This window comes from Sesamum indicum, linkage group LG4 (genome assembly GCF_026168435.1).
Source record: "Sesamum indicum cultivar Baizhima isolate 11 linkage group LG4, ASM2616843v1, whole genome shotgun sequence".
NCBI classification, from domain to species: domain Eukaryota; kingdom Viridiplantae; phylum Streptophyta; class Magnoliopsida; order Lamiales; family Pedaliaceae; genus Sesamum; species Sesamum indicum.
Genome location: NC_142660.1, coordinates 17,814,375 through 17,840,967, shown reverse-complemented (window position 1 = coordinate 17,840,967; position 26,593 = coordinate 17,814,375). Strand labels below are relative to the sequence as shown.

At 34.3% G+C, this 26,593-nt stretch overlaps 2 protein-coding genes across 3 annotated transcripts; one reads left to right on the top strand and one right to left on the bottom strand.

Annotated features, from left to right (window-relative positions):
* Positions 1-1,128: 1,128 nt before the first annotated feature.
* On the top strand, positions 1,129-11,048 carry LOC105161031 (LisH/CRA/RING-U-box domains-containing protein). Its single transcript, XM_011078590.3, has 7 exons — positions 1,129-1,537; positions 2,052-2,246; positions 2,642-2,764; positions 6,883-7,068; positions 9,939-10,072; positions 10,377-10,563; positions 10,640-11,048. The coding sequence occupies exons 1-7, from the start codon at positions 1,235-1,237 to the stop codon at positions 10,739-10,741; spliced, it is 1,230 nt and encodes a 409-aa protein (XP_011076892.1). The 5' UTR covers positions 1,129-1,234; the 3' UTR covers positions 10,742-11,048.
* Positions 11,049-13,892: 2,844 nt separating this feature from the next.
* Positions 13,893-19,856, bottom strand: LOC105161030 (Ankyrin repeat family protein). Of its 2 annotated transcripts, none has more exons than XM_088879793.1 (3): positions 19,496-19,847; positions 17,424-19,328; positions 13,893-14,541 (listed from the first exon to the last, which is right to left on the bottom strand). In XM_088879793.1, the coding sequence occupies exons 2-3, from the start codon at positions 19,011-19,013 to the stop codon at positions 14,161-14,163; spliced, it is 1,971 nt and encodes a 656-aa protein (XP_088735919.1). In that variant the 5' UTR covers positions 19,014-19,328; positions 19,496-19,847; the 3' UTR covers positions 13,893-14,160. The 2 variants fall into 2 exon arrangements, with proteins under 2 accessions (XP_088735919.1, XP_011076891.1); XM_011078589.3 differs by lacking the exon at positions 13,893-14,541 and adding an exon at positions 16,264-16,628 and having other exon boundaries at positions 19,496-19,856.
* Positions 19,857-26,593: the final 6,737 nt, after the last annotated feature.

Genomic DNA, 26,593 nt, shown 5'->3' with positions numbered 1-26,593 from the left:
AAGTGTATTGCCCCTATGGATTGTCGCATTTGACCTTTTTTTTGTTTGGGTTAACTGCACTTTCTTTATTTGAAGTTTGGTATAATTATATGTAAACTTTTTATGATTTGAAAAATTATATCTAGCACCCTTTGAGGTTTGCTTTCGTCTAATAAATAAATCCATTTGTTAGTCAAAATTTGCTGAATTTATTAATATTAACAAAAAAATTAGGAAAAAAAATATTTACCCCTAGTTGACTTATTACTAATTTATTGTAGGTCAAATAAATATTTTTATGACCAAATTACCCTCATACGTCTTCACACATTAATACATATGAGGAGGTATATTTTCATCATTATAAGGGTAGTTTCGTAGAAAATAAATTATTTGACCTGTAATAAATCAATAATAGGTTAATCGAGGGAAAATATCAATTTTATTTAGTTTTTTTTTTATTAATATCAGTAAATTCAGTGAACTTTAACTAATGGAGGGACTTATTTGTTGTGCTAAATGTAATTTTTCAAATTATAGAGTATTCATGTATAAGGGTAATTACACTCCCCTCCCCTCAAGTTTGATGTAATTACACGTAGACCCCCTATGGTTTGAAAAATTATACCTAACACCCCTAAGATTTGCTTCCGTCTAACAAATAAGTCCCTTCATTAGTCAAAATTCACCGAAATTACTGATATTAACAACAAAATAGAAAAAATCTATATTTATCCCAATTGGTTTATTATTGACTTATTACAAGTCAAATAATTTTTTTTTATTATCAAATGACCCTCATACGTCTTTACGCGTTAATATATATGACGAGATATATCTTCACCGTAATAAGGATAAGGTAGTTCGAAAAAAATTATTTGATTTTCAATAAGTCAGTAAAAAATCAACCAATGATAAATATCAATTTTTATTTAATTTTTTTGATAATATAAATAAATTTAGTGAATTTTGCTAGGAACTTATTTGTTAAAATGAAAATAAATCTCAAAAGTATTAAATATAATTTCCTAATTTGCATGGTAATTTATCCCATATATATAATTTACCTGGTCAAAGGGGAGTGCAATTATCCCTTTTTCTTTTTATTAATCTTTTCGATTATCGTTTGACATTCAAACTACCCAAGAAATAATCCCGTGCATAACCATTTGGGTTTTGCATTTTTCACATTTTTCTGTTGAAAATTCATCTCTACGCTTTCGATTTCACTGATTAGCCAAAAAGAAGAAGGAAAATGTCTTCTCCAATGGAGACGGATACACAACTTCCCAACGGAAACGCTGCTGCCGCTACCGCCATTACTCCTCCGTCGAAGTTGGGGAAATTGGCGGACTGCCTGAAACTGGAACATCAGTTCCTTCGCGTGCCTTTCGAGCACTACAAGAAGACGATCCGCGCCAATCACCGAGTAGTCGAGAAGGAAGTCTCCGCCGTCATATCCGGCGTCTCAGACGCCGCCGATTCAGACCTCTCGCGAGACGACGCCGTCAACCAACTTAATTCTCTGGTCTCCCGACTGCAGGGCCTCAAAAGAAAGGTATGTCATTGTTATTTATATTTGTGTATAATTTGGTATGACCAGATTTTCCTTTTCTTCCGCGCAATACTTGTGTTTATACTTTTTATTTGAATACGGTTTATAGTTACTAGTAATTCAAAAGGATGGTAACCAAAAGAATTGCCTTTACTTCTATGGATTATAAAATCAGTGTTCTTTACTAAAAGGGAATTCAGCGAATTGGGGGTGGTCAAATTGAAGTATTAGTTTCTTGTTTTGGCTTATTTTAAATTGAATTTTGGGGAAAACAGTAAGTTATTTGGAATTTGAGTTTTCGGTAAGATGGTTGTTATGTTCAATTCCCATTTTTGTCATTGGGGGGGCAGCTTGGATTAGGATCAGTTTAGCTTTCAATTATTGAACTGAAACAATGTTCGACTCTGTTATTTATGCGAAATGAAGTTGTGGTTGCCATTGTCCTCTTGAAAGTTGTCCTTGAGTTATCATAAATTTGTTGGATAATTCTAAGTTTGATTTTTGGTTAAAATATCAGTTGGAAGAGGGAAGTCGAACGGAGCACTTGCAAGCACAGAAATGTCGAGCTAGGCTAGACCATTTAGACTCCGCAGAAGTGGACAATTTGTCAGAGTGGAACAGCATCCGCTTGAAGCGGATACTTGTTGACTATATGTTGCGAATGTCGTATTATGACACTGCTTTAAAGCTTGCACAGAGCAGCAATATTCAGGTTATATTATGAACTGTTTCATCATTTTAGCTTCAGGGTGGTCATTTCTGATGGTAATTCTTACCCCAAAATAAAAAATTTCAGTATATGCCTTGTATATGGCAACCATCAATCATCAACTGCTTTTGACTATCATTGATCACTTCTTGCTTATTTGGAAAAAGGAGAGATGAATAAGACTTGGTGTCGCCAGACTATTTAATTGTCATTATTACAAGTCTCAGCACCAATCTGAAGAAGTAACTGGGTTAGATTTTGAAGAAACATGCAATATATGTGTTTTGTCGAATCGATTTCCTGAATGGATCTCATAGTAATGTTACTACTCCAGCGTGTTGTTGTCGTAGTCCCTGTGACAGACTGGCATCTAGATGACATTTGATCTATCTTAGCAGGATCTTGTTGATGTAGATGTGTTTCATGAGGCAAAAAAGGTTATTGATGCACTTCAAAAGAAGGAGGTTGGCCCAGCTCTGACTTGGTGTGCTGACAACAAATCTAAACTGAAGAAGTCAAAGGTAAATTACTTTCTTCTATCTTCCTTCTGCTCTTGATTTCTTTTCTTGGCCTTAGCTCAACATTATTTTATGAGTTGAAAGGCATCTGTTAGTCTTCCTTCTTGAGTAGATGATCAGAAACTGCATTGGAGCAAAGATTTTGTAAAACACCAAAGTATCTTTATGCACCTGGGTAAATGGTCTTATGTATCAAAATACGGTAAATTCAGGAGAGGTCGAGGTCTCTAAATTAACTTCAGATGATTGCAATAAGTTTTCTGCAATTCGATTAACTTAATGCCACATAATTGTAGGAAGCACACTGTTGATAGTAGCGACTAAACTTCAATGAGGTCAACATAACTGTGGATTAAGAATATTTAAGTCCATATATCCTTCATTCACAATTTTCTTGATGGATAGGATAACAGTTGTGGGTTCTTTTTAATCTAAAAATTTATTTAGGTTTTTGGAATTGGGATTATTTATAGGCTTTTGCTGGTTTACCTGAATTATCATTTATTAGTTCTCAGCCAATTCTTCTACACTTCTGGAAACCAGACCTTATGGATATTTCCAAGAGAACTAATAACAAGTACTTAGCAGAATTTAGGTTAAGGATTAGCAGAGAACTACGAAATAGTAATTTGGAGGTTAAGCCATTAAGGATCCTTAACTCTTGGGAATTCGGCTAAATAGTATCCTTCTGCATCTCTCTTGACACTTAGCAAGATTTGGATTTTGACTTTGATGGTCATGGTATTGGCCCACCATCTTTTTGAATTGGTTGTTGAATCTGAAGATGAGATTTTCTGAAACATCTTCATCAGTCACTCTTTCTTCATAAATGTTGGATACTATAGTCATTTATTTGCAAAGGCTGAAGATTTGATATTGGGATAAAGCATCTAAATTCATTCATAGATGTAATTTCCATTAAAAGATCTAAAATTGTGAATTTCTTCATAGGAGGCCTGTGGAGTAAGTTTGTAACATGGTTCCTATATGTTTGTATATGTTGGACAGGGTAAAAAAGGATAGTATATTGCTTGTTTATTGTAATAGTATTATTGGCTTGTCCTATATATTAGTAACTTATCCTTTATTCAGATCTACTTGATCTTTTTTGCATTTCTAAAAGAATAGGCCATCAAAATTTAGTTTTGGGAAGTTGATGGTAAGAATTTGTGATGGTGCTGAAGGAGGGGATTCATGAGGACTAGATTGCTCATGCCTCATAGTCTTGGTAGATGTTGTGCAAGGTTTCGGTTGATTCTTTTGCTTTGAACTTTGAACCATAAGATGTTAGGTTCTGTTTAAATTCTTATGCCTAGAGGGACCAATGGGATTGAAACATGACTCCTATGAGTTTTTACAGAGTTCTGCCTAAGAAATTTGATTCCAGTTAACCCATCAGGATGTTGGGTTATGTGGTTAGTGTTTAATTTTCCTTGGGTTGGGATGGATGAATGGGATAAGGGGGTAGATTCCAGATTTCTGGCAAAGTTTACGTGTTTGCATTTAGTGGGCTAGGGACCATTGAATTGGGTTTGGTGAACACCATCTGACCTTGAAATTGGGTGTGGGATATGTCATGGGTTCAAGGCTATATTTTTAACTTTGTAATGAGCCTATAAAAAGCTCTATAAATATTAGAACATAATTTCATTGTAATTGTAGTTCTTAATGTAAAAAGTAAGAAAATCAGTAATATGGAATCAACAAGAGGTAAAATTCGGTAAAGAATGAAAATAAGTTGGGCAATTTAAAAAACATGCTTCAATGGGACTGAGTATACTGTCATGTCAGATACCCTGCAATCTCTTAGAGTGAGGAAGACAGCTAATATCTAATTCTTCTCTCGTTAAAGGCTGGATAGCAATTTGGATAAGACCAATATGCAGGAACTTTTCAACCATTTTTAATATGTTTACTGATTGAAGATTTTGAAAACAAAAGCAGAGTTTATAAGTCTGAAACGAATAGTAAAACGTGTTATTTAGTTTCTATGGTATATGCAGACTTAAAGTATTTAAAAGAATTCTTATAAATCTCTTTTGTATTAATTTTTGGATGCTTTGAATCAAGTGGATCTTTGCCTTCCCAAACAGTTTTTCCTGCTGTAATCATATTGAAATGCTGTCTATAGATAAGATATTTGAACAAACCAAATGTAATAAGAAAATAAGATAACTACCAACAGGTGAACTCTCTGGGAAGTCAAATATGTTAAATATTTAAGTATTTCATGTTAATGATATATGCTTAAGATATTTTTGTTATATATATATATATATTATATGTTAAGGTTCAAGGTTGAAAAGTAACTAACTTAGGTTGACTAAAAAACCCTTATATATATACTTACTTATTCTATATCCCCAGCTCTTTTATTAATTAATTCTATTAGTAAAGTTCTATTCATGCAAATTTGAAGTCACTTCGTTTTATGAGTTTTAATCATTTATTTATTTATTTTTTTCTCTTTAAATTGAATTAAATCATAATAAAAAAATTAAATTACGCATGTGCATCAAATGCTTTTCCGTATACTAGTATATACTATAGCTCTTTATATGAGTTCTTTAAAGTATCAGAGTCATGAGATTTGAGAAAATTGAACTGTATAAGGAGGTCAGTTAGAATTTAGGACCCTTGCATTCCAGAACCGGAGAAGAACTTCATGGTTCACACAACTCTTGCATATTCAAAGGAGGTAGAGCGCCACTGGGTACAAAAGGCGTATGTCCTGAGCATTTTAGCATATGCTCTGTAAAGGAAATGGCAAGGCGTCCGTCGCAAAGGCATCCCTTGGGCCTGACTCCTCAATGTCTTTTATATACGTGTCTGCTCCTATATAATTCACCTGCTTACTGCTGGATGGGTGAACTGGTTATCAAAACTAAAGAGATCCTTTGTTCTATTCGTCTCATAAGCCTTTGATCACTTTGTTAAAAATCGTTTGGCCTATTCTGGAAATTTCATGCTAAACTGGTTAAACAGTCTCTCTTCCAACCATATCACCATGGTTTATTCCGGATGAAATGAAAAATTTTCTAGAACTTGGCTAGAACTGAGAGTAGATGTTATGATGTATTGGGGGTCTGTTCTGTTAAAGTTTATTTCTAGAAGAAGATGGTAAATCGAAGGACTAGTTAAAGGTCTGGCACAGTTGGGAAGTTCTTTATGAGGGGATTTTTAATGTGTTTGAATGTTGTAAATTTGATTCTTTTATTTCCTTTTTCTGATTTAAATTTTTTTTATTTTTCCAGGATTTGAATTTGGTACGAATAGTTTTGTTAAATCCTAGTTCAAGATTTACATTCTTTATTGCATTTCCTTGTTATTCTTTTAGTGGAAATGGGTATTAAAGAGTCTGCATTCACACTATTAACTCTCTCAATTTAGATTTCCGACATAAGGATATCTATTCTTCTGATTTTCAGACTTTTTACCACTCTCAATTCTCTAGCAATTTAGATTTTCAACAGTACTTATCTTTACTTAAGATGTTCAATTTTAATGGCAAGAACCTGTTAGTATGATCCTGGGAGAAATTTATGCAGTTTCACTTTAGTCATGAGAATTTAAAGGTTGTTTCTTTTATAGTCTTATCGCCCTTTTCTTTTATTTATAGTATTTCCTTTCTGAATTTGTTTCACTCCTTTAATTTCGAGTTAATGGACTGTCTTGCTTCATGTAGCTATTGTTGCAGGCCATCTGATTTATCATGAACTGAAGGACTCTGGAGGTTGCACATGAGTTCTTGTTTGCTTAGAATACATTTTCTCAGTTTCATAGGAAGGTTTCTTAACAGTATATGCCACATCTGGAAGAAATAGCACTTTTGAATTGATTTTCTTGGAAGAGCCTAGACTTAATAACAAACAATGAGTCGAAAATATATTCCTCCAGCCCATACTTCTCTGCAATCATATGGCTGTTTGGTTTCTTTGTTTTAAATGTTCAGTTTATTGCTTACTTCATGGAAATCTGTTGGACCATGTTATGAACTTAACATACTGATCTTGTTGTATCAATATACAAATGCTTTCAGTTGTCGCTGCAGTCTATGGTCTAGTGTTATTTCCCTTTCATACATTACCTGTCAGCGTGTGTAATGCTGCATGCCATTGCAGAGCAAATTTGAGTTCCAGTTGAGACTGCAAGAATTCATTGAGTTGGTAAGAGCTGAAAATAATATGCAAGCTATATCATATGCTCGGAAGTATCTGGCACCTTGGGGAGCTACCCACATGAAAGAATTGCAGCGTGTCATGGCAACACTAGCTTTCAGAAGTAATACTGAATGTGCGACGTACAAGGTAAAAACCATTTCCTGACTCCTGGTTGAAATTTCATGTCTTTATGGATTCTCGAATTTGCGTTGGTGCTTAGTCTCATATTTCATTTCTGATTCTTGTCTCTGCTTCACAATAAATTGATGGTTGATATGTACTATGATAATTCTTTGATCTACTTGCTTAAACTTTTGTTTGGCCTTGAAAAAGTTAAAATTGTCACAAAGCACCACCGCTAAAGGTCCTCCTAGGAGCTTCTGGAATTTTATAATTATTTTGAAGTTATCCTTGTCAATTTTGCCCTCGTTAAATTTTAATAATCAGTTTGTAAACCTCATTTACATCAATGAAACTTTCCCTACCTCGCTTGTCATTTACATCAATGAAATTTTTCCTACCTCGCTTCATCAACCATAATCTACTCCTTTCATCTTTGTGGTCGGGGTGCTTCATCCAATGACATACTTAGTTCCTGTGAGTCCAACTCGGAGGAGAAATTGAGTTGGGGGAAGGGACTGTGTATTGCGGTTGGATTAGTGGAAGCACCGGGATGTGTTGGTTGACATTGGTGTTTGAAACAAGTTCTCAGCTGTCGTATGGTAGTGGAAAGATATGTTATTTTGCATCTGCACTGCAGTTTATGTATGGTGGTCAAAAGATATGTGTCATCTTGTGCTTCCATGTGTAGTTTGTATATGGTGGTAGGTTAGCTGTGTGTGTTTGACTCTTTGCTGTGTGCTCAGTCTATTATATGTATTGTGCCTATGTTCTGTCGGTCCTGCTGGTGATTCTTGATAATAAGGAGAAGAGGAAAAACAAAGAGAAATGTCGAAGTAGGTTACGGTTAGTATGTCTGGTGATAAATCGACACATGGACTAAAGAAACATGATGCAGGGGACAAGAAATAAAATGGAGACAAATGAGAAAACAAAAAACTTGAAAGAAATTAATTTTTGTTTAATTTCCTAGGTTAACTATGAGCTATATATTAATTTGATAATTGTTAAATATTTAATAGTCAGCTGTTATTTTACCTCTTGACAATCAATAGTTAGAAAGTGTTTTATTAGTTAACTAGTTAGAATATTCATGGATTTTGTGATGATATTTTTTTGTTATAATTCTACTTTGCACCAATAAATTTATTTGCATAATGGCATATTACCTCTTCCTTCTCATGATAAATTGAAATACAAGTTATTTTGCTATCAAACATTTACTTCTTACTCTTTTGCAACTTCTCAATTAATTTTCAAACATTCTCCTCTTTTACCATTAGGCACTTCTCCAAAAATCTCTGAACTTCCTACACTTTTGAAAGGAAAACCCACATAAGCATTGTCTAAGTTATTCGACTGAAAAGGGTGTTTAGCTCCGCTACTGTAGATTATGTGAAGTGTCTTATGTTTGCAACTTTTCCCCCTTAAAGAATGCTGGGAAGAAACCTAGTGATCTCTAGGTTGCAATGGACCAACCTCAAGGAGATGCCTAAGTTAGCCTTCAAAAAAAATGTTCATTAACATCTGAAATAATTTTATTTGTTGTTAATCCAACTTTTCCACAGTTATGTAACAAATATATCAGGAATGATGATATCTTAGCAAGCAACCCTACATTCCTCCTGGGAAATGGAACATTTGGTTATTTATACAGTTCTATAACGAATATATTGACATATAATGACATCTTAGCAGGTAACCTACATCCTCTAGGGAAGCAGAAAAATAGTTTGATCCATTCTTCTTCCAGTCTTTTCTTTATATATATATTTTGTTTTGCTGTCAGAATCAGCTAACTAGTTCATGAATAATGAGGAATTGGTGTTAAAGGAATAATGAGGAGAATTGAGGAATGAGCTGGTTGAAGGAAGGTCTCCCAAAGTGGGGCAATAGCAGCAACTTTCAGCTGGAATGATAGGAAAATGATAAGCACCCATTTAATGAATTTTCAATCTAAAAGATCCAACGAATATTTTTACTTTATTTTTGGACAAAATTACCCTTTATCTTCTTCTATTATGAGTTCTTTGACTTATCTATATTCAATTTTAAAATTAATTTTCTTTTAACTATATTCATTTTTCAAGTACAAAATTTTACAAATTTTAATTTTATGCTTTGAGATTTTATATTTTTCTATTTAGTTCGTTGATTAAAATTAAAATTGTTCTAATGATAATTTGTTCTTTAAAAATAATTTTTTCTCCAATTTTTTTCTTTAGATAGTTAAAATTGATTTGAAATTTTTATTTAAGTAGTTACCTTTTTCCTCTGAATAAAATTTAAATTGTGGAGAAATATGTATTTTGAATTTCTTGCAGAACAAATTATATTAGTAAGATGTCTTTAATTCTTTAATTGAATTAAACAAAGTGATTAAGTTTTGTGAAAGTTTTAGTAGAATACAATCAAAACATTAAAATTAAATATCAGTGAATAAAAGAACTTGTAATGTAAGAAAATTGTGGGTAATTTTGTCCAAAAGTAGAGTAAAATTTAGTAGTAGCGTTTTTTGGAATGAAATGTTGATGAATGGGTGTTTTGGGTTAAATAGTACTTTGATGAGTTTTTTTTAGACATAAATTTATTTTAAGGGGCTTATATTAATTTTTCGTGTAAACTATCAAAAAAGCTTTGCACCGTACTTGGGTTTGGAAAGTATTCATCATATCACCATTTATGTAAGATAACATATTCATATTCTTTTCTTTATCAAGTAACCTGTCATATCCTAGCATTTCCGTCCTAAATGTTTTAATAGTTATTGTAATTTGTCCTTCATATGTTTTCATCCATGATAGTTGTCCCATGCGTTCTGGTCCAAAAGAAATTCCCTGTTTTGTCATAACATTAATAAGATATCTTTGCCCCCAAACCTTCTTCTTGTCTTTCAGGTTCTATTTGAAGCAAAGCAATGGGATTATCTGGTTGACCAATTTAAGCAAGAGTTCTGCAGATTGTATGGCATGACTCTGGAGCCTTTATTGAATATATATCTGCAGGCGGGCTTATCTGCATTAAAAACCCCGTATCCATACCATGTTTAACAATGGACTCCTTCAATTGTTCTATTGTGGATATGCTAAAATCTATCAATTGTTGGATTCTTGAATTTTGTCGTATTTTCAGGTTTTCAGATTAATATTTATGCATGTCAATGGAAATTATTGTGTCTATGTTAACTAGCATATGTCAGCAGTCTCGGGAACCAAAATTACCTCCTTAATTCGAATGCTGCTTTCACTGAATTATGTGGATAATAGTTCACTATATATGTTAAGAGTGTTTTATGAGTATATATATATTCTTGCTTCTTTCCTTGACACCCTTAGATTCTGTTATGAAGATGACTGCACAAAGGAGGACCCTCTATCGCAGGAGGGTTTCCGCAAATTAGCACAGCCACTGCCATATTCGAAGCAGCATCATTCAAAACTTGTTTGTTACATAAGTAAAGAACTAATGGATACTGAGAATCCACCTCTTGTCTTGCCAAATGGCTATGTTTACAGCACTAAGGTTTGTTGTCTACTCCAAATTTAGGATCACAAAACTTTTCAGCTGAGATTCTAATCTTTGTTTATATTATCTGCAGGCTCTTGAAGACATGGCAAAGCAAAATCATGGTAAAATCACATGTCCAAGGACAGGTTTGGTTTGTGACTATACTGATGTGGTGAAAGCATTTATCTCATAAGTAATGTGCAGAGTTGATCACTTTTATGCTGTGAATCCCTTTTATCACCACAGTTGTTTGGTGGACGACTGCTCTTGTCAATAGTATCCGTATCCAATCCTTCGCTATTCCTCTGGCCTCGAGTAACCATGAGGATTTCTCTGCATGTACATATACAAAATAGTGGTTATGGATTTGTTATTGCTTGTTGAACTAGCAAAAAACATAAATCAAACATCTCTTTATTTACGTTTGCCAAAACTTGAATTTCCTTTAGGGAATAAATTATGAGTGAGTGCAATGTCAGCATCTGTTTTTGTTTTTGCCATGTCCTAAATTGCATCCACATTCAGCTTTCATTGGACACTTCCATTCCTGTAACCTATCTCCAGAGTCTCTGTTGAAGAATATAGTCATTTTTCTGGTGAATGGCTTCTTGATTAGATGCAAGTGTCTCAACCCTTGTGATCGAATTAGTTATATAATGATTGTGCTCCATTTGGGTACATATTCTGATATTAAAGAGTAAAATTACATTAATATTCTAAGAGCTCAGATCTAATTTTTTTTATTCTTTATAAAATTAAAACATAATATTCTTGTAGTTGCGATTTCAAGTACACCCTTTATCTAGCAATTGCAGCAATATCTTGCAAGTATGTCCTTTGACGTAAATTATTGTGACACCCTTTTAAGGGGTGTAGTTCTAATTTTATAGAGGGTAAGGAATGTTTGTGTAATTACATTTAATCTTAAAGAGTCTTGATGTTATATTCTAATTAAAATACCAAACAGATTTTTTGTACATTGTTATGGCAAAAAAATTATATTATTATAGTTAGAAAGATCAATTTTGTACTCGAATTTTCTCTTTATTTGAGTCAAATTAAAAGTGTCACCTTGAGTGAATTTTCCCTGAGAAAGAGCTTATAAGCGCTCTGAAAATAAGAAGATTGTTCTTTTAAAATAAGCAAGCAGTTGTAACAAATTCTTCCACATTAATTATAAAATTTTCTTTATTAACATATTATAAGTTTTATTATTTTATTTTATCCGAATACTTCAATAATCTATGTTTTAAATAAGATTTGATACTTTACAAATTTTAAAAACAGTTTGTAACATGTAATAACAATCTTTAAACAAGCTCAAACAAACACCTTTCAAGTAAACGGTGACAGGTACATGACACTAATCTTCAATGTTTCCAAATACATGTACATATGTTTACTAAATATTATGTGGATTCTATTGGAATTTTCATATTACGAATTGCAAAAATACGCAAAATAAATGAGTATCATTGTCAATACATTCCAACATTTTATTTTTATGATGATTCTGTACTTCATGTTCCATTTCTTTCGAAAATTGATGAATTATATTCACAAAAGAAATGAGTAGTACTAGCTACTGGAGCACATTCGATATGGGGCATAATTTAAAATTTTATTTTTTTATTTAATTATATGAAAGAGAAAAAAATTAAAACAAATAAAATCATACCTGCTATTTTTTAAATAAATCTTAGTAATTTTACAATATGCATTAATAAAGTATATTTGATAGAAAAATTCAAAGAGACTGGTAATTTTATGTAAATAGAAATACAGTCTGAGGGTATCTTTGTTAATGTATATTTTGTCAACAAAAGGTGATTATTTTAACCCTTACATTTAATAAATAGTATTAGTGGTCGGGCACACTCCACCAGTGTGCGGAATTAAAAATAATAATTATGTCTATTTGCTTGTGAAAATAGTATCAATCAAAGTTTTTTTTTTTTAATCATATTAGAATCAAGATATAAATGTATACTAGAAATTGAAACATACTCGATATTTGTGCTTTATAAAAGTTCTTATTGTATTTTCAGTAATTAATTGATCAAAATTGACAAAATAAAATAATATTAAGTATATGTCGATACAAATTATTAATAGAGTTAATTGATTTAAAAAATGAATATCTTGTGAATAATTAGCAACTACTTCTCATATATATTTACCTCAATGAAGCCTTTAGATAGTGTGATGGATGAGATTCTTGTGAACAATCCAATGTCGAGTCACTAAGGTTATAAATGTGAATGTAGCGACAACGTTTTCCATAGCATTGAGCTAAAAATGCACCCTCTCAAATTGCTGGGCTCAAATGGTAACTCCTCTGTCTTTTTAGAAAATCTCTCAAACATATTAAGTATAGAGTCTTGAACACAAGTTAAACGTATTAAGTATGCAACGTAATGTACAAGATAGCATCCAAGATAATAAGCCACATCTTCACCAAATTATCTCATAATTATAATCAATTATGTCCCGAGGCGCATGATACTGATAATGTCCTTGTAGCATACGAATTAACCCATTTCATGTCACACAAAACATGGGTTATAGAACTTTAAACTTTGATATCAGTAAGACTTGCGATCATGTGGAATGGATTTTTTTCTCGAGATGGTAATACTTAAAATAGTTTCCAGACAAATATTATTTCACTGATCGTGCTTTGTCTCGCTATAATTTTGTTCTCTTTTATTTTGAATAGACAATTATTTGATTTTGTTTGCTAGAAAGGGGTTTTTGAGGAGAGAATCCCTTATACTGTATCTAATACGGGTCTACATAGTCTACTAAATATAAAATCAAACTTGATTGTCAAAATAAATCCTTTTAAAATTAACCAAAACCAACTCAATCCATTTTCAGCCCGCTAATTGCATTGCAGCTTACGTCGTGATAGTCGATTAGGACAATTCGACAATTTTGTTGAACACTCACCTCAAGGGGTCCAAATAATAGTAAACAATTTTATTGCACACTCCTCACCTCACACAGATGATCACAATGTTATATGCATCTACACATAATTTCATAAGCAACTAAGAAAAAGATTGAAAAACCGAAAGTTACTGAACAAAAGCGCTACTGTAATACCTGGCTTTCATTACTAGATCATAGTGATGTAGTAAAAAGGTGGTGAAAACCGGTAAAGAAGACCCTACAGTTTCTACTTCAGATAATTCCATTTGTAAATTTTAGGAAACAGGATTGGTTGACCAACATGCAATTGAGTAGGAAAAACCAATGCAATAATTTGTTCTCGGTGATTCCAATTACAATGCATGTAGCTAAATAACATTACAAAAATGCTATGTAAATGCAACTACTACTAGTTCAGAAAAAAATTCCAATCACAGGCAAAATTAAACTAGATACATTTGAAGCAGTAGTCTAAGGAAAAATAAAGCACCAACCGCATTCCGATTTCCATATGAAATAACGATACAAACAACAGAAGAAGATGAACATCTTCTAATACAACAACGAGGCCACTCCAAATGGTTGGCCATCAATTATCACACGAGGAAGAATATTGGTCAGGTCTGGAACAAGATTTTGCTCCCCAACCTTCAGATCCTACATCAATCGTCTTTACTGCTACTCAACATCCTCACCCAATCTTCGTGCGCCATCTGGATTTCTGGTTGTCCCATGCTTTCTATGTTTCTTGCTCTTGGCTTTCTTGGCCTTCATTCTACGTTTTTTCTCATTGGCATCAACCCATGCATAATCAGATGGTATGTGGAAAGGGTCAACTTCATCACGGAAGCTGCGGCTTTCACTGTCAGTTGATTGGCCTCCACGACTTCCTCTCATCCATGAAATCCATGACGTGGAACCCTCAGACTCCTTAGACTTGGAATCTTGGAAATGTGCTGGGCTAGATAAAGGGGTGGAGAACTCCTCCACTGGCTGAAGCTCCTCAAATTTTGTAAATGTCACCAGCACACGTATAGTCGGGACAATCGGAATAGCAATCTGTGCAATACCCCATTCATCAATCATTACAGCACTCAATGCATCCAATCCAAGATAATGAGAAGTCCAAGCACGCTAAATAAATTGATACCCAATATAAATGAGGGACTTATTTTTTAAGCATGCTTCGAATTGAGACAGTCAACTAAAATAAAGTTCACCTCCCCCTGGACCTTACTCCCGAATTTATGCTTTTGAAAGAGAAATTGTAATCTATATCTCCAAGTGTGCAGAACATAATTTACTGTTAACTATTCTGCATGGGTTTCTAACTTTTCTAAACCAACACAAGACGGGGTGATGGATCGAGCTATCCAAGCAAAATATTGAGGGACAGCCAACAGGGATATTAATTGAAGAACAAGAACATGAAAGTTCGACAGTCAACATCGATGAAGAATACAATATAAACCATTTGTCTGCCTACCATTCTCTTACTAGAAAGTGCTCAGACTGACTTCATATACAAATACTTTAGGACTATAACCTAATATGGGCGGTTTCATAAGTCAATAAGGCTTCTTTCACAAGTTTTACTGACAATCAATTGTGGAAGTGACCATATCCGCTGAATTCATAACCTCTTTCCCTAGACATCAACAACATAACCACAAGAAAACTACCCCATTGTGATTCAAGTACCCTAACAATGCTGCATTACAACTGTAATAGTAAATTCTAGATCAATACTATTGAGAAAATAGGCAACCATGGCTACTTGTCCTTCTGTTTCCCCAATCTAGGTATACAAATCACAAATCTTTAACTCCATAACTCTTATTCTTCCAAAAAAGTTGCTGTGCTTTCCAAACCGAAGTATTAATATGTAGTAAAATTAATAAAATTAAATCATCTGCCAACGTAACAATAATCATTAACATCAGACTAGAGATAGAATAATTAGGGCTCTCTAGTTTATTGAAACTGAAACCTGAATATTGAACAACAAATTTGACCCATAAAGTTCATGTTATCCCGGCAAGACACCTCCATTTGACATAGAGAATAAACTTTAGGTAGTGTTTCACATGGTTTTTATGAGTCTGGTGAACACGACCCCACAAAAATTTATGTGTTGTTGGAGATAGAAAGGGTGGTTGAGAGTTCTGCAAAGATAGCTAGACATCCAATGCCTGTGGTATTTTGACCTTTAATTTTTTGTGCTTCATACCTTAAAAGAGCACATAGTCTGCCTCCACACCACCATACCTCAAGAACTAATCGAAGTCCAAATGCCTCCATACCACAGGACACTGTAAATTGGCTTTTGCGAAGGAAAAACCTATTTTAACTAGACAGAAATTAAAGAATGTCGAGCAAGCATGTCGTGGATTAAATAAAGGAAAACTTGCACAGAGAAAGAACTTACTATCTCAATCTACATAACAGTAACTCTAGCTAAAAGGCGGATGCATTATCAGGAAGATAAATACATTCTTCACACATGCTCAAACCGTTAGAAGAATTTCAAGTTTAGGTTCTCAGACTTAGCATGACCATAGAATCATTTCAAGATTCAGGTATTACACATTTAAAGTATGATTTACAGGATCAGACTTCAATATCTTAGGATCTTGAATAAAGATATGGGTTTTAAGTACTGTCCATAAATTACTCACCTAAATCAGAATTCTTTATTATTTTTCCTATGAATATACCAACTGAAAAACAAAGGTAAAACACATGCAACTCATATATCAAAATAGAGAAGTAGTGCATATCAATTACTTGGTAAGCATATATAATGATATTTTAGTTCTTTACAACTGTATCTCTTGTGCTCATTAGTTCCTCTTTATACAAAAAACATGAAAGCAATATTTCACTGATACTGTTGGAAAATCCCTCATGCAGTTCCTAGCAACCACACTTCAGTCTCTATTTTCAACCACAACTTCCCTATAGCCATTACAATACTGCAGCATGAGTTGTGCGTTTGAAAGCTATGTGGCCAGTTTACAAAGGAAAGGGACGGGAGAAGGTAGAGGTTGCCAAATTTTTTGCTCAATCTTCTTGGATGAGGAGAACTGTGTGTGCCCTCTCGAATGGCCAGACTTGAGTGGATTAAAATGGTAAAAGGAAGTGTCCTACAATTGATCATTCATGAGACTTAAGCGAAAGATTTTAATTCAAAGTCAAAGGCATGCTTTTATATATACAGATAAATATTACTGTTATCTTTGTATGCATTTCATCCCAAACTTAAAGCTCCCATTTGAGTGGAAAGGAGTTCTGGCTGATGGCTAGAAAAATGGAAGTTCTGTTTAACTTTGCCTATTGCCCTTAAAAATAGCCACTCAGAGTTAAAGGTATCAAATGATTGGTTTAAACGATTTGGAAATAAACTTTCATTTCAGGAAATAAAGTCTTAATATACAATATCCCTGAAAGGAAATAGGAGTGGTGATTTTGGAGATGGGGAATATAATTTTACTTCTACTAATGCCATTATTAATATGATTACTGTTGTAAATATATCTGTATATATATTATTATCCGTTTCCCCATGGTGTCATTTTCAAAATTTTCAATATTTTTTATTCCATGGAACACGTTCATATCATGTCCATTGCCATGTTAACGTCTGTGCATCCTAGAAATAGTCTATCAGATGGAGATCAAAGCGACAGGAAAGGTAGTTCTGACAGATCATGCACTATTAACTGTGCAATGGGATGATGCATATTCATTAATTCATCCTAAGAGCTAGTTATTACTTTGTTTCTAGCATTACTGCGTTAAGTGCTGAAAAATTCATATATAAAAGCGAGAATTTATGGGGAAAAAGGCATGTTCTATGCTGAAAACAATAGGAGAAGAAATTACTTACAAAACGCAAAGAAATGCATCAAAAGGAGAAGTTAACATGTATCAGTAAGTACCTTGACAGGAAACGTGCTGGGAGGAAGTTTAGTAGTCAAAAGCTCCCGTAGTCTTCTGACTGCTTTGACCTTATTAGCCAATATGTCAAGCAAAGGCAAGAGTTCTTCTGTTTTCAGAGGAAAATCTGGTGTCAACCACAAAACAGGTCTTAGACCTTTCTTATACTCACTTTCATTCTTTGACTCAGTAGCAGCCCCTTTCTTCTTTTTCTTCTTGCTACTTTTGTCTTTTGACTTCTTTAGGTCCCCCATATCCTCCCTAGGAAACTCAGATGATGATCTGCGACTATCATTAGACTTTTGCTTGCTATCATCAGGTCCCAACTTTGAGAACTTCTTCAGAATTTTTGAATCCTCAGGATCATCTCCCATGTTCTTTGAACTCTTCTTATTCCACCCAAACCAGCTTTTCTTCTCTTTGGCAGCAATATTGGATTCACTGCTTTCAAATGAACCTGCATCAAAATTTTCATGGCAATCCTGCACCTCACTGTCTTCATCCTCACCAAAACCATCCCCCATGCGGAGCGCAGAATCTAACTGCATTCTTTCCTCAGCTGTCAACACATCATCATATTCGTCATTTTCAGCTCCATTAGCCAATCTATCATCATCATTAACTGAAAATAGCTCCTCATCAGTCATAGCACCAGGAACTCTCCTTGACTTCACACTGACCTGCACATGAAGCATGTCATAAACCTTGGCCTTCCAAGATCCAACCATCTCAGTCCTCTCCTGTCTTCTCCAATTCAAATGGGGGACAAGCTCAGCCTGCGTAACATCAATTCCTGGTCTATACATATTAGTTTGAGACATCAAAGCCACTTCATGTGCAACTTCAGCCTCTGATGGTTGAACACCAGCTCCTTCTAGAGCATTTGTGATCTCTTTCTCCTTGTGCGCGAGCACAATCAAAGAGCCAGGAGGCAAAGATATATTTCCATCCTCTGAGGAATGACCCTCACCAAGGAAGAGAAAAGTTTGATCAGAGCGTTGGATTCGGAATCCATCAAACCCTGCAAGGGTCATATCTGCCCGGAGATTAGAACCACGTTTCCATATTCGGTAAGTATCTGAAGGGGCAATTCTACCAATGAACGGTATCACTGAGCTCTCAAAGTGGAAGGTTATCTCCATATAAAAGTCACGAATTCGAGCCGCTGATGCCACAATTCTAGGAAGCCTGCGGCACCATTTTGCCCAGGCTAGAGGCTGGTAGTGCCTGGCAATGATCATGGCAATATTCTCCTCCCTCGTACAAACTGCCTCCTGGAGTGCACTCCATCCATTCTCATTCTGAAGACTCCAATCAGCACCAGCTGCCATTAAAATCTCAGCAGAAATCGCATCATGCAGCCGAACTGCAAGGTGTAAAGGAGTTTCCCTGCCAGGAACATCTCGCCTGTCAATCACTGCAGACACAGCATCAGCATCCTCTTCAGCAGCCAAAGACTCAGCCTCAGTATTCACCTCGCCTGCCTTTGCGAGCTGAGGGAGTGCGGCTACAATCCGTTTCAATGTTGCATAGTCACGTCGCAGCACTGCCAAATGGGCAGGACTATGTGCATATTTTGACAAATCCTCCATTAACTTCTCTTCCTAATATCTATCTCCAGTTTCTATGTCAACCAATCAATTAATTGAAATTTCACCCACTCTTGATCCACAGTGAAGCTCAAATTGAAAATCTTCCACCATTTTCCAACAAAAAATCCCGAGAAATCATTCCAGTTCGCAGCTCCCAAAAGATCCCGACTTCAATGAAAAAGTTAACATCCATGTCAAAACAAATTCAGTGTCTCCGTCAAATCTTCAACAGTCCAAAGTTTCAAGCTCAACTTTACCAATAAACAAAAGCTCCGAAAACCTTGATCTCAATTTCACATCACCCGGAAACACATTCTGACAAAAAAAAAAAAAAAAAAAACAAAGAAGATTGAATAAGAGCGTAAACTACCAGAATACCTTGATTCAGCTGCAGCTCTAGCTCCACATTTTATTCACTCTTCACAGAAAAAGTAGCACATAAAAGCACACAAAACTACAGACAAACAAAAACGCAAATTTACCCCAGAGCCGGAACGAAGACATCCAGATGTGTAAAATTGAGGACACTCCCGGGAGAGATTTGAAATCCGCAGGGACTCAGATCTCTTTTCCGCACTTTCTCTCTCTAGAATACGCAGAATTGTATGCAGAGACAGAGTAGATAGAGGGGGTCTGCGATGTTCTTTTTCTTTCTTTTTTCTTTTCTTTTGGAGTGTAATTGTGAATGGGCATCTGCTGCTGCTGCTGCCTCTGCCTGCTAGTACTGTTAGCTGTATGTGGAGAGATGTTCAGCTCTTCGCCCTCAGATTGGGAAAATATTACCAAACTGCCATACGCGTGACAGTAAAACGGATCCCCTCTTGTCCCCCTCCAACAGATGCTGACCCACCACTGCCAGAGGCGGCCACAAAGCCACCAATAAACCTGAAAAGGACCGCCTTTTCACCCTACCCAATTCCATATCCATAGTCCCCTCTGCCTCGTTCTTCTCTCAAAATTTGATATAATTATATATTTTTTAATAATTTAAAAATTATATTTAAATTTTGGATATATTTTTAGATAATTGATATTTTGCACCCTCAAATTATAAGGATCTTGTACAATGCAATCTTAAATCGTAAAAATAGCACTTTGTATCCTTCAATTATATATTTATTAACACCATGCACCCTCCACTTGTTCGGCTATTTTTCTTGCTGGAAAATTATGTCTGCATGAATATAAATGAATTTTATTTTTGTCAAACATTATAATATATTGATAAATTGTTATTTATTTTCGTTCAATAAATAGATCTATTTATTAGTAAAATTTACGGAATTTCTTGAAATCAGCAAAAAATGGTTGAATTAAAATTTATATTTATTCCTAATTAACTTATTACAAACTTATTGCTGGTTGATATATGACAGAAAGACCTAATCTTCTAACTTCCAGATGACTCTCCCACTTAATAAAACTTCTCCACCACTTTACCTACCTCCCTATCCAGTGAATTTAACCTCTTACCAACAAGTAAATTGTGCCAATATACGAATTCTATTGGACTTAATATTTAATCTAATTAAATAAAATATTCAATAAGAAAAATTTAAGTGGATGTTTAATCCCATTAAATCTATTCTCAACAAGTGGATATTTAATCCCATTAGATTCATAAGCCTAAATACACTTAATTAATTAAATGAATTCAATCCACTTCATTAATTAAGCCAAAAGCAAATGTAATTGAGTTTACCAATTATTTCTAACCCAAATTTAATTAATATATTCAATCCACTAATTACACAATCACATTTTTCAAATCAATTAATGAATCAATAATTAACTATCCCAAGCCTCTTTTAAATTAATCTAATTAATTTAAAAAATCTAAGTTCAAAATCCAATTAATCTAATTATGAGCGTGTAATCAACACATTTAATTATATTTAATTTAATTAATTATTTTTGATTAACTTATAACCAGAAATGTCAGTTACTATGGGTGACCATCTAGTAATGGTTCATGGCCCTAGAGACTAGGTGAATAATAACATGAATATTTGGTTCTCAGTTCCATCCAGGTATGATCATACTATCAACCATCTCCCAATCTTAATTTAGGGCATGTAATTGGGCTTCGATTTTCATCTTTGACTAGGTCATATTCAAGATGTGTTTACTCTACTGATTGACGCAGGAAATCCCTTCCCACTCAACCAAACACTACAATCGTTGACTTAAAGAGTCTAAACCATTTGAGAGCACATAAAAGATCTCGCTACCACATACTAATAGGAGAATTTTTATTCTTGGAATCCATCGTTCTTGCTACATATTCCTACTGCATTGGACAAGACTTATAATGATCTTATCTCATGATACAATCAGCGCTCATTGAATCCAAGATATAGGGTATGCACGCGACTGCTGTGATTCTTCAAATCAAAAGACTAATCTCGTACTATCGAAATTGAAAATTAGTCATATCAATCCATCCTCTTAGGCTTCCACATGACGATTCCCACGAGTCAGTTCAGTCAACTGACTACCTTGCCAACTAACCCACTAAAATTGCATAGATACCTACATCTCTTGTCAGTGAAACACGATACTGCAATACTTAGTGCAAGTCTGTATAGGACACTCGATGCTCTGTCTTGAGTTCCTCGACTTGGAACGTTTCAGATCGATCCTCAGAAGTTGGTCCCATAACCGTCAACTTATGTGCAGTCCAACTCCACGGGTTTATCCTCAATCTGTAAGCATTTGTTGCGACATCAAAATATCATTCAATGTAAGTAGTAAGCACAATAAACACATGAGCTAGTGTTGAATACTTACCATATTCATTTGAATAATGTTACATTTATAAAGATTGACGAATAACAGCTAACTCAATCGGCTTCCTGATAACCTATTCTAACAGTGTGGCCTTTTTCTTCATTTTTTTTCCAAAAAAATTAGAGTTTTAATATTTTGCATAATTTCCAAAACTATTTTGGCTAGTCTTAGTTTTAGTTAAATTGAATTTTTCTAAAATTAAAATAGCCTTAGAATAATTTGGAAATGATTTTCGCAAAAAAACAAAAAATAGTACATCGGATGTACAGACCGAATATTCATTTTTAAATAGCATTATATATTAAATGTGTATTTCTTTTTTTTTTTGCATATAATTTTGTAAATTAAAATTTTTAATATTTGATATCATTATTATAATGCATGGTTTATGTTATATCTGTAGCATGTTTATTTTGAAATAAATGTGTTATGTTTGTTAATTGGATCAATAATGGGAATGATCACAAAACCCATGCCTTGCATATATGGTTTTCATTTCTGTCCAGTGGGGCTTGCGTGCCTTTTGTTTTTCTTCATCTCTCTCGTTTTTAGCATTGTAATAACAAGACTTGCTTTCTCTCTATTTATGTACTCTCCCTAACTTATGGTTGGGGTTTATAATGTTATGATGTAATGAAAATAGATAGGAGGTGATGATTTTTTTATTTTTGGTCAATAAAATATAAGAAAGCAATCACAAGGCAATGAATACCCATGGAGAAGGCAATTTGATGGTCCACATGGAGAAGAGACCCGTTGAATGAAACCCATGATGGAGAGCCCAAGAGAATAAAGAGGCGTTATAAGGCCTATTAGATGGGTTAAAGTCTCGTAATAGTGTAGGACTACACTAGATTGACCATAGATCCACTGTTGGCATAGTGGACCGTATAGGATTAGACTTGTGATCATCCAACATTTGCGTGCTAGGTTTTTATATTTGTGTGTGATGCATTTATTTATTTATGAATGATTTATTAAATACTTGATATTTAATCATATGCTAAATACTTAACATGATGAGGTCTCGGTTACAAAATACAAAACAAACGCTCATTTGGTTTATCCAAGTCAAATATTAGGCCCATAATGGATATGAATAAAATGATTTGATTAATTCAAGTCTTCCATCCATAGCAATGTAGTGCAGAAGCTACTTCCACCCAATCACGGTCTCACAAATTGTGGCATGTTTGAAATGGATGAAAGTTGTACTATTGTTATGAACAAAGGAATATGCTCCTGTTTCCCTGTCTCATGAGTCATGGAGGGTGATAGTTGAGGTATGTTTTGATTGATAGGTCAAACCTAACGCTGAGTAACATGATTCGCTTGGAGTCCTCGGGATCATGTGAAGAGGCGAGACAAAATATTTTAGGGATCTTATTGGATGAGAATGATGTGGGTTACCTCCCGCAAGGTTTTTTCTATATAAATTGTAAAAATAGGGCATGAAGAATTGCTTTTGTGAACCCCAAGCTCACTAGAAATAATTTTTCAAAATCTTACTTGAGAGTGGTGGGCTGAGTGGGAGAGGTTAATGAAGAATGACCAAGTCTTAACTTGAAAATAATATTAATATAATCTATTAAAGTTTTTCATGTTTAATTATAGATGTTTAAGAATCCACTAACTCCTACTTTGAGGCTAATAAATTTGACTAAACCAATTATAACGATCGCTTATGAAATCTAAGGATAGTCCTAGATTTCAAAGACAAGACACATGTTCAGAAAAGATCTCTTTCTTGTGCCTTGCCAGAGGAATCCATGCCTGAAGAATGTTTGTTGTTCGAGAATGGCATGACGACAATCAGAAGATTCGCAGCATCGCACTAGCCTTGATAACCAACGAGATCTAGAAACAGTGTGATAGGTTGATAAGCATTCAAGCATTCCAACAAATTTTGGAAGGCAGCAGGGCGATTATGGACAAAATACTTGAGTTTTTTAGGGTTGAGATCCACATAGAAGGAAACCTCCAAGATGTAGGGGAAGAGATAAAGAAGAAATGACATTTTACTCCTTTATGGAGGACTTAGTGGAAAGAAATCAAGTGAGTGCCCCCTTAGACAGTGAAATAAAAAAGGCTAGGACCTGTCTTCTTGAGCAGGAAAAAACAGTGGAATTGAGCAGTAGGAGGGGGTTACAGCAAGTTCCTCACCAATATGTAAAACCCAAATAGTATAATGAAAGATTTGGGGACTAATTGATTTGGGGGAACGTTGAACAGAACAGACACATCAAAAAAGAATTCGGGAATAGAGAAACAGAAACTAACCTCCAATTATGCCAAATAAAAGCAGAAAATCCCTCAAATTAGGGTAGGTATCCAAAGTAGGGACCTAAATCACAAATTCACAAAGTATCTCATACTTTTTCCTAATGATCACCGCATTAGTCTCGAAAAAGCGGGATCGGTAAACCCTAAAGAACTCAACCCCCCAACCTAAACCTATCATCTATCTTCTTTCTCCTCCTCCTCCCTAATGCTCCCTTCATCCTCGCTCCCATTTCCATGATGAGAGGCGGAGTTGGAGGCTGTAGTGTTCTCTCTCTCATCTCCAGAAGAACCGACCAGGTCTATCATTACTTCATCATTTGCTTTCTCATCAATATTACCAATCGGCATGTTTCTTTCAGAAATAAAACATGTAGAAAGAAAAGGAAATCTTACCTAGCACAGGTGGTGAAAGAGTAATGGATAATAAGAGAAAACCCTAAAAAGGTTTAAGCCTACACAAGAAATTTTAAAAACTTCTATGAGAAGCCAAAAGAAAGGAAGAAGATGGAGGAGAGGAAAACTTACTCAAGTGCAAAAGGCATGTGAAATGCCAAAAGGGAAGATGCTTTAAATATTAGATAACCAAGCAGTCCCATTTGTGCAAGGCTTAACGCACCTCTCTCCTACCTATCGCTGCTCTTCCAATCACGAAGCATGTGCCTTTGGCGTATAGCTAGGTCCGCCTCTCTCCTCTATTATTTGTAATTATCACATGCCTTTTTTTTTCCTCGAATATGCATGAATCCCCCCAAGTCCGCATGAATATATGAGTTGTTATCAGCCAAATAGGACTGTCCCTCATTAGACAGCAAGGCAAAACCCATGCAACCCAGTAGGTCTTTCCTTGTTGGATGAGTCCAGAGGAAAAATCTTTTATCTTGCAAGACTACTTCTTCATACTCCAGCGATCCAACATAAAGTCCCGCACTCTTGGAGTGGGGGAAGAGGGGAGGGATGATGCTCCTTCAAATATTTTTCCTCAAAGTTAAAGAATAAGAAAGTGGGCCCTGACCAAACAGCCAAGCGAGACAGGCCCTTCTGGTCCATAAGTAAGGTAGTAAGCTGATTACTGCCTCATCCTTTACTAACCTGGTAGGCCCAAGAAATGAGTCCGCATACAACAGAGACAACACGCCACATAGGTTGCTGAGACCTTATGATACGTTATACTAAAAGATCTCTGATTAACTCGAAGAGATCCAGTTGAAACCAACTCTTTAAGCAGCAAGTAACAAATTCTCGGATTCTCTGGTTGACTTCACGACCTTTTCAAATGGTTATAACTCGTTCCAGATAAGTCCAAATCTTAAACCGTTTTTTTTCTATTACATTAGCTAATATGTGTAGCTATATGTCCAACGGCGTATTGTTTGTCCTAGCTATTCTCCGGATCTTGATCTACAAATGTCTATAAATTGCCACTCTGTGCAGTCATATTGTTAACACATGCTCTCACACTTAAACTCTCATTCTCTCTCGATTTGTAAGTTACTTTTAGCTTACTTTTTGCATTTCACATGATTTTATCACTTTACTATCTTATTCAACCATTATTGTCACATTGATTCAAATTTTTCCATTATTTCTTCAGTAAAAAAGCTATTGACTTAAGTATCAGAGTGCTAATTATAGTTTTACATGTTAATCCCATGTTAATCTGAGAATTTTTATGAAAGTTCTTTGACTGTCATAGTGCTGCTGGACTCTCGATATGCATAAGGGAGAATGACATTTATTAAGAATATAAAACCTTAGCAAAGAATTAACTGATAGAAAATATTAAAATACAATTACAAAAAATCAAATTTTAAAAAATATAATAGTGATTTTTTATTCAACTTTAATAATTCTATCTTTGAGACCTTATTAAATAATTAATGTACATGGAATACTAAAAATACAATTTTAAACTACCAAACTAAAAAATACAATAATTAATTTTATTCAACTTTAATAATTCTGTTTTTGAGACCTTATTTAAAAATTCGATTGGCATGGATACTAAAATACAATTGAAAAAGCATAAGATTAAAATAAATTATAATGATTAATTTGTTTCTACTTTAATTATTATACTTTTTTTACATAGATGTTAAGATATTAATATTAAATAATTCTTCTATGAACATTTCAAGTTTTTATATGAAGTGGTTATTTAGTATCAAAACTAGCCAAACCAGAGGTCATTCAAGGTTTGTACGTGAGGCGGTAGTATTATAATATTAATATTAAATGATCCACCTGACTTAATTGCTAATAAATGTTTAAGGTATAGGATTTGCACCGAATTGGATGTTTAAAATATTAATATTAAGTGATTCTTTTCTAATGTATTAAGATATTAATATTAAATGATTCTCATCAATCAAAATTCTACTAGTTTGGTGCAAGCGAAAAATTGCTAATTGGTCCCCAGTATTTTTATTGCATCATAGTTATTTTATAAATGTGCATAAACATTGAGGACTATATTGTAAATATAATAATTTCAAGTGAAAAAGTATTTT

What these genes read in the sequence shown, in the direction of transcription:
- LOC105161030 (XM_088879793.1), bottom strand. Translation starts at nt 19,013, where the DNA reads ATGGAGGATTTGTCAAAATATGCACATAGTCCTGCCCATTTGGCAGTG. An exon ending in CCAGCACGTTTCCTGTCAAG is followed by an intron (nt 14,542 to 17,423) that starts GTACTTACTGAT and finishes GGTATTGCACAG; the next exon opens with ATTGCTATTCCGATTGTCCC.
- LOC105161031 (XM_011078590.3), top strand. Translation starts at nt 1,235, where the DNA reads ATGTCTTCTCCAATGGAGACGGATACACAACTTCCCAACGGAAACGCT. An exon ending in CTGAATGTGCGACGTACAAG is followed by an intron (nt 7,069 to 9,938) that starts GTAAAAACCATT and finishes CTTGTCTTTCAG; the next exon opens with GTTCTATTTGAAGCAAAGCA. An exon ending in TTATCTGCATTAAAAACCCC is followed by an intron (nt 10,073 to 10,376) that starts GTATCCATACCA and finishes TGACACCCTTAG; the next exon opens with ATTCTGTTATGAAGATGACT.